Source organism: Opisthorchis viverrini, assembly GCF_000715545.1.
Source record: "Opisthorchis viverrini unplaced genomic scaffold opera_v5_253, whole genome shotgun sequence".
In the NCBI taxonomy this organism is placed as follows: domain Eukaryota; kingdom Metazoa; phylum Platyhelminthes; class Trematoda; order Opisthorchiida; family Opisthorchiidae; genus Opisthorchis; species Opisthorchis viverrini.
Genome location: NW_008751909.1, coordinates 44,471 through 58,118, shown reverse-complemented (window position 1 = coordinate 58,118; position 13,648 = coordinate 44,471). Strand labels below are relative to the sequence as shown.

Here is a 13,648-nt window from a genome sequence, read left to right as displayed (position 1 = left end):
GTCAACCTCTCCACAAGTCCACGGACAACCATGGAGTACGTGTAGCAGTCTAACTGCGGAGAAAAACACGTTCCCGCCGTCCGGACTTCCACCAAGGGACTCTCATATACGATAAGCTCCCTTTTTGACTTGCTCCCATTCTCGCATTGTATTTATTTTATACGTGTCGCAGAAATACTAAAAACTTCTATTATTGCACACACACCTTCTGATTTGTATTATGGCTATCACTACCTGTGCACTAATAACTGGTGAGCCCGACGTGACATTTGTGAACCCACGTAACTCCTGACAATTATTCATTTGGACTCCCATATACTCATATTTCTACTCATATCTGACACACCTACGGCTCAGTCACCAACCTCCCCATTGCCTCAGCCAAATATCGATGCCGCGTCTGTCCATCTTCCATCATTCTGGAACTACTCCATGCATCCACTCGCTCCGTCAGCAATACGCTGGCAAGTTTTTTCTCATGGTCTACACTACATTTCAACCCCGACGGACACTCATCTCTGAAACTCTTTACTCAAAGTTTCTTATGGCGAATATGGACAAAGACATACGTTCATGGACAAGACTTTGTCTATAATGTTAACGTTCAAAGATACTTCGCCATACTTACACTCACATCGGTACCTTTCCCACTTCGGACTACCGATTCGACCATGCCCACTCAATGCTGTTGGATGTCTTCCGCACATATTTTTCTCTTTCGCTGGAGGGGGAGTAGCTGTAGCGACCCAGTTACCCACATACTTGACTGTTCAACCCAGCCGCTCACTGGATCGCGAGACTTGTCTTTTTTTTGCACTGGGTCGCTACACTACCGTTTAACCTCCAGAAGTGTAAAATGCTCCGTGTACGGAAGCCCTTTGCATATAAATATGCGTTGGGTCCACAACCACTTTCTCGGACTAGTGAAGAAAAAGATCTGGGCGTGTGGGTCAGCAGCTGTTTAAAAAACTCCTTGCAATGCACAGCCGTCTACAAGAGGACCTCACAAGTCCTGTCGCTCCTAAAACGGATTTTTGTTCGTTTCACTCGACTGGCACTGGAGTAAGTAATCAATACCTACATCGCTCGCGGTAACTCACTCGACGGTGAACTGTCGACGGAACTATTTTGCGGTCCGTGTATGTTTTGGAACTCCCACTGCCCCGAGTAATCAATACCTACATCGCTCGCGGTAACTCACTCGACGGTGAACTGTCGACGGAACTATTTTGCGGTCCGTGTATGTTTCATTTGGAACTCCCTACCTCCCAATGTTGTACATTCGCCGAGTTTAACCATTTTCAAGAACAACTTAGATGTATATCTTATGTCCCAACCGAATCTCGAACTCTTTAACTCCATGTGATACTCAGCAAACATTACGCATATTTTTGCGTCCCTTTGTATATATACGTTCACCCTATGGTCGTTGTAAAGTAAACCGCTTTTTAGACCGTTAAACCTTGAATTACCTTGAAGAAATATTCGGAGTTAATATCCCTGGATTGTGGAGTGATACCCCCAGTTCCTTCAAATCACCTCACAACTGACCGTGTTTTCGTATGTGGTTTATGAGGCAACCACTGAAACTTCCACTCAGTGTGCTGACGCAAATTATCTCAAGCTATTATTGAATCCATACGACACCCCCACGTCGACAATGATCAGACGGATACTGGTCTCTGTTGAAGCTTACCTCCGTGAATTGCATTCAGGGGTCACATTTGACGATGGCACGCCAATTAAACAAGTACAGCACAGGCAGGATCTGGTTTGTGCAAGTCGTTGGATGACTTTGTTTAAATTAGCTGTAGGATCAACCTATACCTATCAATTCGGTCCAAAAAACCATGCTGTTGAATGGACATTATGGGTAACTACGGAGCAACCGAAATGGCGCACCGTCCCTGACCATTTCTCCGTCTTAGGACCGCTACTGTTCTTCATTCATCTCATTCACCTATCAGCCGCGATTTCAATTCCATGTCCTGTTTTCGCACTCGACTAGAATTCTTGGATGTCCAACAAAATTGCTCTCAAAATTAATGCCAATGATGCAAAGTAGTAGTCACTGGACTTTTCGTGCATGGCGAGAACAAATCAGAGGGTACTACGAAGACAGATATCAAAGTCTGTTTGGGTGCCTCCCACTGAGTCACAGAAAAGGGACTCAGCAGGCTTTTGTCGCTCTTCGGATGGTTCGGCGCACCGTCCCACGTGTTATTCGTGTACGGCAGTTAAGCATCGGTGTTGAACACTGATGTCCTGGTGTCGATGATGATGATGATGATGTTATTCGCATGGGGCTCCAAATATTTTGCGTTGCCTTCCTCAGACCACCCCTTGATTATGCCAATAAATTTTCAACTCAGGACACGAGAAGGATGCGACTTTAATTGAGCTTATCCAGCCAGCTTTTACAAAGATTATAGCGGGCCTTAAATCCACTGATAATGAAACATGGCTCCGAGTGCTTGAGCTCGATGTTCCTTCCAAGGACGTTGATGCTATCGATTTATGATATCGCAGCAGTCAGAATTCCTACGCCACAAGCTCTCTAAATCACTCCTTTAAACCATTGTACCTATTCATACTTGGCACCACTTTATCATATTGTGCTGCAAACCTTATGTGTGCGTGCCTGTTTGCTCTCCCAAGTAAGTGTTCGGACGTACCTTCAAAGTGTGTTTCTCTCAACACAATACAACCCTGCAGAGGCTCTTTGCCTGTAGTTAAGTAAGCACGGAATTTTAGGATTTTCATGCTCAGAGTGCACACTTTCATCATCACGTAAGATGACCAGAAAGTGGCTCGGAGCGACAACCACTTCTAGATCACACGTCTTTAGATCCTACCGCCAACTTCCGGTATGGTCTGGTAAGGTCCGAGGAAGCCATCACTGTGTTCTAGATATCGCTGAGTTCACAGATTCACAGGATTGAGGCTTTTACCCAATTTTCCCGGGTCGGTTTTGATCTTGTCGCTCAGCGGCTGTTGTTCATCATGCACTGGCTCACACGGCAGAGAACCGAAGGCTTAGTGGTTAAATTCAGTAAAGTAACTGTTACTGATTACGTCTTCAGATATTGAAAGTTTATTATTTATCGCTCGCAAGCTATAACAGGCTACAGTGGCGGACATCGAAACACCCAATTACGCCAATAAACTCGCAGGTCTTTCATTCCACAAACACAAACGCATGTTTCGTGTGAAAATGTTAGTTTGTTCTGCTTCACTTTTGGGCGGCCACCATGAACACTCACCGTGGGGGGGGCTATTCCGACACTCTCCACTTCGATATCGCTTCATCAAGTGTGACAACCCATTCAGCCAACATAAATTAAGAGCCAAATATTCCGATAATCAGCGGGTTGCTCCATATAATAAAAGAACAGACAGTTGAAGCCAACTCATTGTTTCCTCTCGGATATTCTCACATAGCCTTTGCTCACGTTCAAACATGTGAACCTGTTGTTGATAACAGTCAAAATAAGCTTTCGGAAGTAATCCTCTGGTCGGCACAAGACCGGCTCAGCTGGCTCACTAAATACCAGCTTTGCAACGTTTCAACACAGGTCACTGAAATGGCAATAACTTAAGCCAAGTATGAAGGTGGATGATAAGGCGGTGCTCAGTATTCGCACAATAGAATTGAATTTACGAAAGGTAACACGTGCCCCCGATGGACTAAAACAGACGGGCAACTAAGAGCAGAGTAACAGTTTAAACTTTTGAGCCTTATCCAGGTATCTCGGGGTCTAAGCGGTGCTGGGTAAGCATTCCACCAGACTATTTCTTCAAGAGGTATTACTGCTTCAAGGAACAACCAAATTTGATGAGCTGCAAAAATATGAAAAAATATTACGATGTTTTTGGTTTGAGCACACACACAACAAAATGCAACGTTTTTTCACAAAAGGTCTTACCTTTAATGCAAGGGTTTTGCAGCTCATAGAACTGTGAGGCTAATCGGGCCCTAATTAGGCCCCATGTGCATTCGGAATGAAGAGTGATTTCCGCAGCTCGAGTCTTGAAAATTTTCGCTTTCAGTTTGATGACTATTAACCCCGATTTCTGTGTTAAAATGAACCGGTTTAACTGGCTTCGGATACATCAGCGTCGCCTAATTTTGGACTCAAGAAAATGCGACATGTGTGAACAAGCCACCTGTAACGCAGTTGAAACTCGACTGTGTCTGCTTGCACGTGATCATATGACCTGATGTGTTCCTCTCCCCCTCTCTATCCCTGTTGCAGGCACCACGGACAAGCCCCCACGAGCTCCTGACAGGAAAGAGTATCCTGCTTATACACCCCCCTGATTGACCTTGACCCACCTTTGTATCCCCGATTTCCGCTTTCGGTTTCGATTGAATACACGTGGGTTATTGCCACGCTCCGATCTTTTCTCCTATGTCACCCGACCTGCGCGAATGTGTGCCGTGTGGATTCAGTAACACGAAAATCCATTTCTGCACATTTAAGAACCGCCATGTGCCCTCGCTAAATCCTCTCCAACGTCGAATACCGCCGACGTCCCACGCTACACACCCAACGACGAAAGGCTGTAAAATAGACGGTTACCGCTCCGAAACGGCCTCAGTCTGGCCCAAAAGTTTCTTTGTCGTGCATAAAACGGCTCCATTCCTACACAACGGCAGTGAGTAGTCTGACCTATGCGTTGGTGCGTTACGAACGAAAGCCGCTGACGGATAAAGACATGCCCGACTCGAGAGGCTTAGGCGAAAGCTTCAGTACTGTGAATCCATGGAGCTCCATGAATCATAACTTTAAAGCTTGTAATTTGCAGTTACCAAGCCCGTTTATTGCAGAGATAGCAGCGTGGAAAATTCCTTCGTATTTTTTGCCATACGCTCATTTCCATTAGTGAAGTAGGCTGCTCATTGACAGGGGTTTCTGTTCTGCTCTATCTCAAATGCCGCGAGCTCATGCAAGGCGAGCGCTCAAACACATCTAAAAATTCACAATGAGAGCAAACTGACTAATTGGAGTAAATTTTGGACCGTTTTTTCATATTTGTCCGAAAACTCCCTACTATATTCGCCGACAAAAAAGGTAACAGCACGAGTTTCAAACAGTTATCAGCATTATCAAAGGAGTCTCAACGCGTGCCGGACTGTCAGCCGGTGATATGCAGCGAGCTGCCATTCTTACAAGAAAATATAAATAAAACCATGGTGATGTACCCTCGAAACGGAGTCGTACAGTCCAAACCCAGAAGCAGTACATATAAATCAGTGTCTTGGAGCACAAAGACTGCCATATTGCTGAACAGATTTCGGAAGTTCATTTAAGGCTCCGGTATTTTAAAGAACGCGACAAAATGCTGACAACATAGATCAAGCATTCAGAGAATTCGTCAGAACGCTCTACATATATTGGCGGGCAAACTGGCAGACCGTGGTGAGTCATGTTAAGCCGCAATGAACTTCAGAAATGAGCAACTCGATCCGAAGTCACTCGCAACCCACAAAACACAGCTTTTCGATTACACGAAAATGGAACTTGTACTCCTGCAGTCGTGAAAGTAAAGACCATTGTGATTTGTTAGTAAAAGTTTTACTCTATTTCCAATTTCGGAATATTTTTTCTCTCGAACAACTTGCTCACTGGCTTCTTAGTTAGTAACCGGAGGACCGACACAATTAGTCGGAAGTCTTCAGCTTCCGGATAATGGAATTTATCCCAAGATTATCATCAGCTGTCATCATCGGCTTGCTTTGGAATTCATTTCTTGGTTAGCCCTACGGCTAAACTCCATAGAGGGTTAGTTTTACTGTGCTTTTGAAGACCAAGCCCTCACATCTCTTGAGGAATGTCGCTAACTTTTACTTCTTTCTATTGGAGTTGGTACCCATTATATTGTTGCGCGAGTTTGTTTGCGTGAATCAACCACATGACTTTCTCTTGGCTTCCAAGCGTTCATATAACCGTACTCATAGTTCAGCGAACCGCGCCTAGAAGGTGAAAAGGTGATCACTGGCTGTCTTTTAGCATCTCACTGTTATGTGTGGATGTTTCCTGGAAACATCCAAACCGAGAGATTCAGCTGGGTTCCAGGTGAGTCTCTCGAAAAAACAAATTAGTTTGCAAATGAGTGTACTTCGCTAAATTCGTGTAATTCGGTTTCAAGCGGAACATAAGGTTGACGGAAACTCGGGGACTGCGCCTACCTGAGGAGCCCTAAGAAGGGCGAAACCGGCCGTGGGCTGTCGAGTTTTCAGCAACCTTATGAGTAGTGTATTACAAAGGTATATATTTTCACTTCTTTCTATAGAAATTGGAACATCCAAAATTCTCAGCATCCAGACGAAAAGACCAAATACATTCTTACCATGGTTTTGCACCTGGTTTCTACTGGGTGAAAATCATTCTAGTCCATTTGATATCAGTGCGCTTTCACCGGTCCGTGAATATGAAACCCAACAGTCTGCGTGAATTTTTGGTGAACCAAGTGGCCTCTCTCACAAGATCCCAACAAAAACTAATACGAAGTGCCTCATTACATAAGGCATGTCTGAGCGTAACGGCGACCAATCTTAGCAATGAGTTATTCTTCTCGTTCTAAGAATATAGGGGTTAACAGTGTCACGCTTGCCAAGGACTAGCAAATCAACAAAACAGGAAATAAACGAAGACTTGTGCCCACATTCGACGTTAAGGGATCATAACATACGAACCTGACAAAATAAATAGAAAGCCTAATTAAGTTGTTGATGAATTCTTTGACAGTAAACTATGCAGAAGTCTGGGGTCTTCATGTACTCGGTGACTGCGTAACAGATCACAACTCAAGGAGTTTGCGGACCACTGGTGGTGATAAGATATGAAACCACCGGGCTTGTCAGTGAAACCCTCTTTGTAATAGAATCGCTACTCTTTCAGACAATCCAGTATTTTCGGTCCAAATATGGATATTTTTGCCGATTCCATACTACTTGACCACTAACAGCAGGTCATGGCGTCATCTTAATTACTGCCTAACTGGAACAATATTGGAGCTGCTCAGGGTCCGTGCTCTAGTGGACGGTCATATTTGAACCTCGTCGGTCGTAAAAGAATCTCCTCTAGCTTGGTCGCTTTCGTTACGGCTGTTCAAGGAAAGAGCAAGCATTATTTTTGTTCAAATACAACAGAATAGAGGATGGAAGAGAACTGTGTAAAATGAATATCTTAGTTCATATAACACTAAGAGAAACTTTGCCAGCTGATCAACCTTGGTTGCACATAAAACTTGTCTTGAAGATCAGAGTAAACTTGTAAAGCTCTGGGGATTGTCTCTCCAATGAGTTGTGCAGTGCAAGGATTCCGTTACACGGTTACCAGCTAAACAGCTTAAACTACGTGACACTGATATGTGGAGGAAAGTGGAGTGGGCACAGTCACGTTATTTATAGTCTCACAGCCTGATGTACCATTGACAGTATAGACCGTATAGGACGGTTGTTTGATTCAAAAGATTTGCTCTCGCAATCTCTCGTCACTGGCTAAATCGGCATTGCGAACACCCTGTCTGGCGGATGGGTCTGTGTACAACACGTGACCAAAATATCCGACGCATATTTGTCCAAGCCGTTTGGCAATTGTGCAATCCACATTCCAATCGAATTTGAATCCCGATTATTCCAATTGAGTTCCGCCATCACTATGCAGGTACAATGTGTCGCTGCCAAAGTAGTGCCATTTGGTCAATCACCAGAAGCGAACAGACCGCAGAAGGACCATCTTCCATCTTTAGGAGTTCGTGTGTGAAACAGCGCCAACTTAGGTTCGAATAAGTGTGTTCGCTCCGGACACACGTTATGTTATACAAACGAAAAGGTGTAAAAAGCAAACGAGTTACTATGAAGGTAAGTTAACTTCCTCGCAATCAACCAAGTTGCTACGAGGACAACTGTACGAACGGGTCAATCTTTCGAAAATAAGACTCCAGATTGGCTGAAAGGTAGAAATTCTATTACAAGGACAGACCGTCTGTTGCATAACTCATGAACAGTTCCCGGAATTGCAGCTGGCATGCACCAAACTCGAGGGGCAAAAGGCTACGCGCGTTGATAAGACGGGGACAATAAAATCAGGTGTGAAACATTCCATCCCGTAATCTACCAAAACCCAACAGCCCTTGGAACATAACACCCCAGGGATCTAGTAACTAGTAGCCAACTTGGTTCATTCATAATCAGTGTATTTCGTCTATTACTAAACATCCCCATTCAGACAGCATGACAATGTGAAGCAATCCAGAGACAATTACTGATAGAACTCATCTCATCTAGTGTTCGAGTAGCTTGCAAATCTCTGCCATGTGAGCCGAGATGTTTGTGCCGGCTGATTGACAATAGGCAGACAGACGGGAAACACTCATTGGTGTGTTCGTAGGATCGGCTGGGAAACGAGAGAGAGAGAGACAAAGAGATAGAGAGAGGAATATCATGGGCGTAAACACGTGTTGAGCGTTTGCTGGAAGCTGAATTCAGCACGAAACGCAAAGGGATAATTAGTCGAACAGAGTTAGGCTGGTCGTTGTTCGCATCAATCCCGATGAGATTTTACTATTTTGGGATTAGGTAAGTTTAGAAGGAAGAACGAAAACCAAATAAAGCTAAGCTGTTACAACTAAGTGGCTAGAAGATCAAACATGAAACACCGTGCCCTGTTCATTGACTATACTTGCTGTTTGTACACAGTGTGTAGCTGGCAATAAAGTAATTTGTGTGTGACGATGATGGTGTAATTTTGCGTTGGGTTGGCACATTTGTTGCAAACGTCTTCGCATCAGATGAGTCGAAATCAGGAGTATGCATTGCTCCGGCATAGCTGAACTATGGCCTGCTGTTACACCAAGCACCAGCGAGGGTACGTTTAGAATAAAATACCAATTAGACGATCGAATTCACAGGCTATGCTATCAAGTTTCTCATCGCTATCATGGTTTGTGATGTCACCTATGAGGAGGAATCACGAACCTGCTTGTGTTTTGTTGTGTAATACCTGACCATCAGACAACTTTCTGCTGCCGACGAACAAATTGCATCTACAACCGAGACGGGGACTCATTTCCCACTGATCCTTTTTTGACCAAGCTGACATCCCTACCCCATGTATAAATTTGTAGATGATAATTAACAGGTTCAATAGTACTGGTGGATTTCTGTTTTGTACCACGTATTCCGTGAATCTACTCTGATTTCAAAAGGCTCGCTCTCCAGTCCAGCTGTGCGCGACAGGCCATCTTCCGCGCTGCGCAGACAGTTTGGCTTGTTAGTCGAAAGCCAATGTGGTAACCGCATGCGGGAACTTACAAAACGGGTTCTATGAAGAACGGAGTTTTCCTGTTTGGGATGAGTAAATTTCAGTCGCCTGTGTGCGATGATGCGACACATTGAGCCAACACCCACCTTTGAGTTCCCGAAGCAGTCGAAAAGAAACTCACCAGACTGTATGCTTCGTGACTGTTGTTTTCGCCTTGGCCGAATATGCTGACCTAGACTAGCTGAGACGAGCAGAAGACAGAGAGCAATTTGGAGCTACAAAGGGAAGGCACTTGTCAATCGAGTAAGGCGTGTACATGTTTGAAGTCAGCTGAATGCAAGCTAAGTTCATGCTCACCGTACGCATTATATCAGCAAGAATCAGAACTGTGTGTACCAGCTTATATAAGGACAGAACGGTTCTTATCTCGACTTCTGTCAAGTGAAAATGCTTGGTATACCATGGGTCACATACTTTTTTGTCCGACCAGTCTAGAATTCTTGATCTAGATAAACCAGCACGCCTTGGAGTTTCTCTCTTTTTCACTCTGCGAGAAATTAGTTCAGTGTCTTGTTGGTGCGTCTCGCTATCAAGGGGGTGAATACAACGATAATTCGCAACAAAACAACTCGTTGAACGGACGTTCTCAGCCTCCACACATCACATCATTGAGGGTAGATTAACTAGGCTTACATTGTCATGATGTGATCACATTAGTAAGTGCAACAAGTCATCGAATGTACTTGAGGGACACTAACAAATTACTTGATGAACTAGTAGAGTGTGCAAAACCGGTGTGTGTGCGGGTTTCTTTGCACCACAGCATGACCGTGGTAATAATGACAACCAGGAAATAAGAAGTATGTGATCCTAACGAGCTCCTTTACATTAACTAACGCACAGAGGCTAAGAGAAATCTGACTTCGGGCGCGCCGTGGAATTTTTGAGCTTTATGTAGAGCTGAGCTCTATAGAGCCTCGTATCACGGGAATCAATTGGACGCATGTAGTGAACCGCCAGGAACTGGACAATAAGATTTACTGAACTGATTTAACGAGTGATTAAACTGGTCTGTGCTTGGTTTCCATAATTTCATGAAAGTATTGTAGTACAGAGTGTCTCATAATAGACGCAAATAATACTCATGTTAAAACTCTAACACCAATTTAACCATTTAATTATTTTTATATAAACAAAGGCATTATGAAGGTTTACTCTGGCATTACAAAAACGCTGTAAAAAATCTCCCTTTTCTTCTATAACAAGTTGGAAGCGGTATCAGATGTGAACCACAGCATGATTAACTTCTTCAAGCATCACTCGTGCACACTCCTCTTCAATTCTTGCTCTTAATCTACCAAGGTGGCGTCTCATGATACGTTGCAAGCTGGCGCGGGGAATGCCGGTCAACTGAGACACCTGAGTTATTGATGAAGATGCCATGGTGCTCTGGGACTGAAGTTGCTCGATGGCATTATGTACAATGGGTGCTCTTTCATCACTCAGAGACTTTCTCCCTTTGCCAGAAAAATCCAATACAGATCCACTGGACCAAAATCTTGCAATCAAGCGTGCAATGGTCGACACGGTGGAAGCATCTTTGATCAGACCATGTTTGGCTTTGTAACCACGAAGTGCAGCGGTTGCGCTTTCACCAGGAGAATAATAGAGTTTCAAAATGTCAATGCGTGTATTAACATTTATCATCGACAGAAAAAAGCTACATTGGAAAAAAACCCTCCTTTATGTGGCTATTAATATTAAAAAAATTTGTCGACCTTCCTTTCAACTGGTTACGTTAAATTACCCAATTACATTTTGCGTTTATTATGAGACAATCTGTATATGTCACGAGAAACCTGGCCTGATCGCTTTTGCTTCCGGAAGGGACTATTTTCTTCGAGAAAGATAGTTCGGATATTTCCAGAAGTAGCTCTTCGAGGAAAAACGCGCTCCATTTGATGACGGAGGCAGCATTCATGGGACTGACTTGCGGAGTAAGTGAACGGCGCCAAAATTTGTTTCGCGACGGATATTCTGCCCTGTAAGTGAAATATTGTACAGCTGGTTCATCCTTATTGGGACTCGATAGCAGTCCGCATCTCATAAAACTCCAGAGATATCTTAACTCGCCTCACGCTCTCCTCCATGGGTAGATCAGCGGTAGAATAAGCTTGCAAGATGAATGGAACTTCAGTCTGAGAAGCCGTCACTGAAAGAACCAGTCAATAAGCGATCACGTGTTTTGCAGTTTTGCCCGAAGGATGAATGGTGCTATATTGCTATATCCTAAGCGGGAGATAGCTGCCCATCAGGCAAGCCGTCCGTGACCAAACGTTGTAATATTCAGACTACTAGCCAAAAGGTCACTGCTTCCAGATCCCCTGAATTTTCGCGGGGTGCGAACTGATGGTTATTCCCAATGAGGTGAAACATCTGTACAATACTTCTTGGCTGTTCAGCATAGACTGGCTTCACTTTCAGGACGCTGTTGACGCGACACAACTGACTCATGAGGGAAGTAACATCTGCGCGCAAAACACCTACAAATTGGGAACAATTTTCAGTTTAGAAGACGACCTTTTTAACAGAAGTGTTACCTTCGAAACAGATGACTTCATCGCAAAGAAAACAGAAAATGCAGTCCCATAATGCACATTTGTGTTCCGTCGCATTTGGTTCAAGCCGTATCGCCCACAGTGAGGTGTGATTTGGTCAACGTGGAGACACTGCATGTAGCTGTCATTTTTACCTCAATCTCTGATTTTTCGCAACATGAAAGACAACTGATGACCTGGTGACATTGCCTGCATAAGTCGCAACCGGTTCAACAAATCAGACAAAAAATGCATCTAGGCGATTAGTTTTGTGAAGACTCTCCATTCATCACGGTCTACCTCCTACGCATACTTCCGTTACACCAAAACGATCATTATATACGAAGACGGCTGGCGAGGATAAACGTGATGAACTTGATCGGCGGAACAGCAAGGTAATTTTGGCCTCTGAGTTTCTAGTCCAGTTGTCTGGTTTAGTTTGCATACATGAATTTATCCAATTCGTCAGCTGATTGAACTTCCCAAATCACTCTCTGCTCCAACGATCTCAAGCGGTTGCGCCCACGTCACTATGGGCGTCAAAGCAGGTAGCATTGATGAAAATTTGTTAGATCTAACCCTCAAAGCGCTGTTCAGTCAACAGGTTCAGACACGACCGCGCATGGTGCGCTGTGCTTATCCTAGACATTTGTGTAACGAATTACTTCCCAGACTTTCTAACAGGATGTTGTTTCTGTAATGCACTACTCATAAGGTTGCTGGAAAATCCTCGACAGCCCACGACCTTATTTCGCCCTTCTTGGAGCTCATCAGGTAGGCGCAGTCCCCGAGTTTCCGTCAACCTTACGTTCTACTTGTAACAAAATGGAACGAAATTAGGATGACGTTCCGTTATTCTCTCGTCCTTTATATCATTCTGGCGTTCTTGAAAAGTGTCTGTTGAAAAACTAGAGAAGTCGCTTGGTGGTGTTAGGAATTTCGGGACCGGCCGAGATGTCATATTCTCCAAGAGTTTTGTCAGCAATCTGTAGATTTATTGTTCGGTGATGTTTCTTTTGTGACCTGAAATATTTTTCAGATCAATTGGACAATTACCACGAGAGTAAAAAGAAGCACCACTACAGATTCGACGGAATTCAACCGTTCTGCCTGTCGCTTTAGGTGCTCACTTGCAACCAGAATCAAGCTTACGGTAGGATAACGGACTGACAATTTGAATGTTCAGTAAAAAAAACATCGGGGCGAGCGGAGGTTATCAAACCCCGGAACAGTATTAGGTAGGGTTTTGAGGAAACAATCAACAGGAATCCTTTTTAATGAACACGCGAACTCGGTGTTAATGCATACCAAGATGTGTTTTTAGTTAGTGTGAATGGCTGTCTTGCGACCAACGTGTAGGGTGGTTTGAAGTAGCACTTTAAGTCAACGACTTCTACATATTCATAATTGTAAGATTCGGGCGGCTATGGATCTCACAGGACGATTGCGGCTATCAGATTATACGCAGTTTGTTGCCAGTAGACAGTAGGAGCAGACAGACGTGAGCAGCAGATGATGTATTGAGGACTGACAGGAACTGGTTCTACAGAAAAACGGATTAGTAAGCATCATGAATTTAGCAAAGGTACAGTCAATAACGACGCGATCAGCAGGAGCGGAAAATAGTCACTGACGCAGCAGGGGCTTCTAGAAGCAACAACAGGTAAGCTAAACGACGTACAATCATACATATAGGGGCAGTCTGACAGTGTGGATTGGTCTTGTAGAGAGATAACGTTGCGGAATTCAGTACGTTTGGGATGTCAAGGGCTGTCTTTC

The 13,648-nt window shown here is 44.1% G+C and overlaps 1 protein-coding gene across 1 annotated transcript in view; it reads left to right on the top strand.

Moving 5' to 3' along the window:
* The window catches only part of T265_09041 (hypothetical protein), a gene marked incomplete at both ends in the record, with an annotated part of 28,413 nt that extends 17,514 nt beyond the window's left edge, over positions 1-10,899 (top strand). Inside the window, one exon of the mRNA XM_009175010.1 lies at positions 10,779-10,899. Coding sequence (XP_009173274.1) covers positions 10,779-10,899 — 121 coding nt within the window. The remainder of the gene's footprint in view (positions 1-10,778) is intronic.
* Between the last annotated feature and the right edge of the window lie 2,749 nt (positions 10,900-13,648).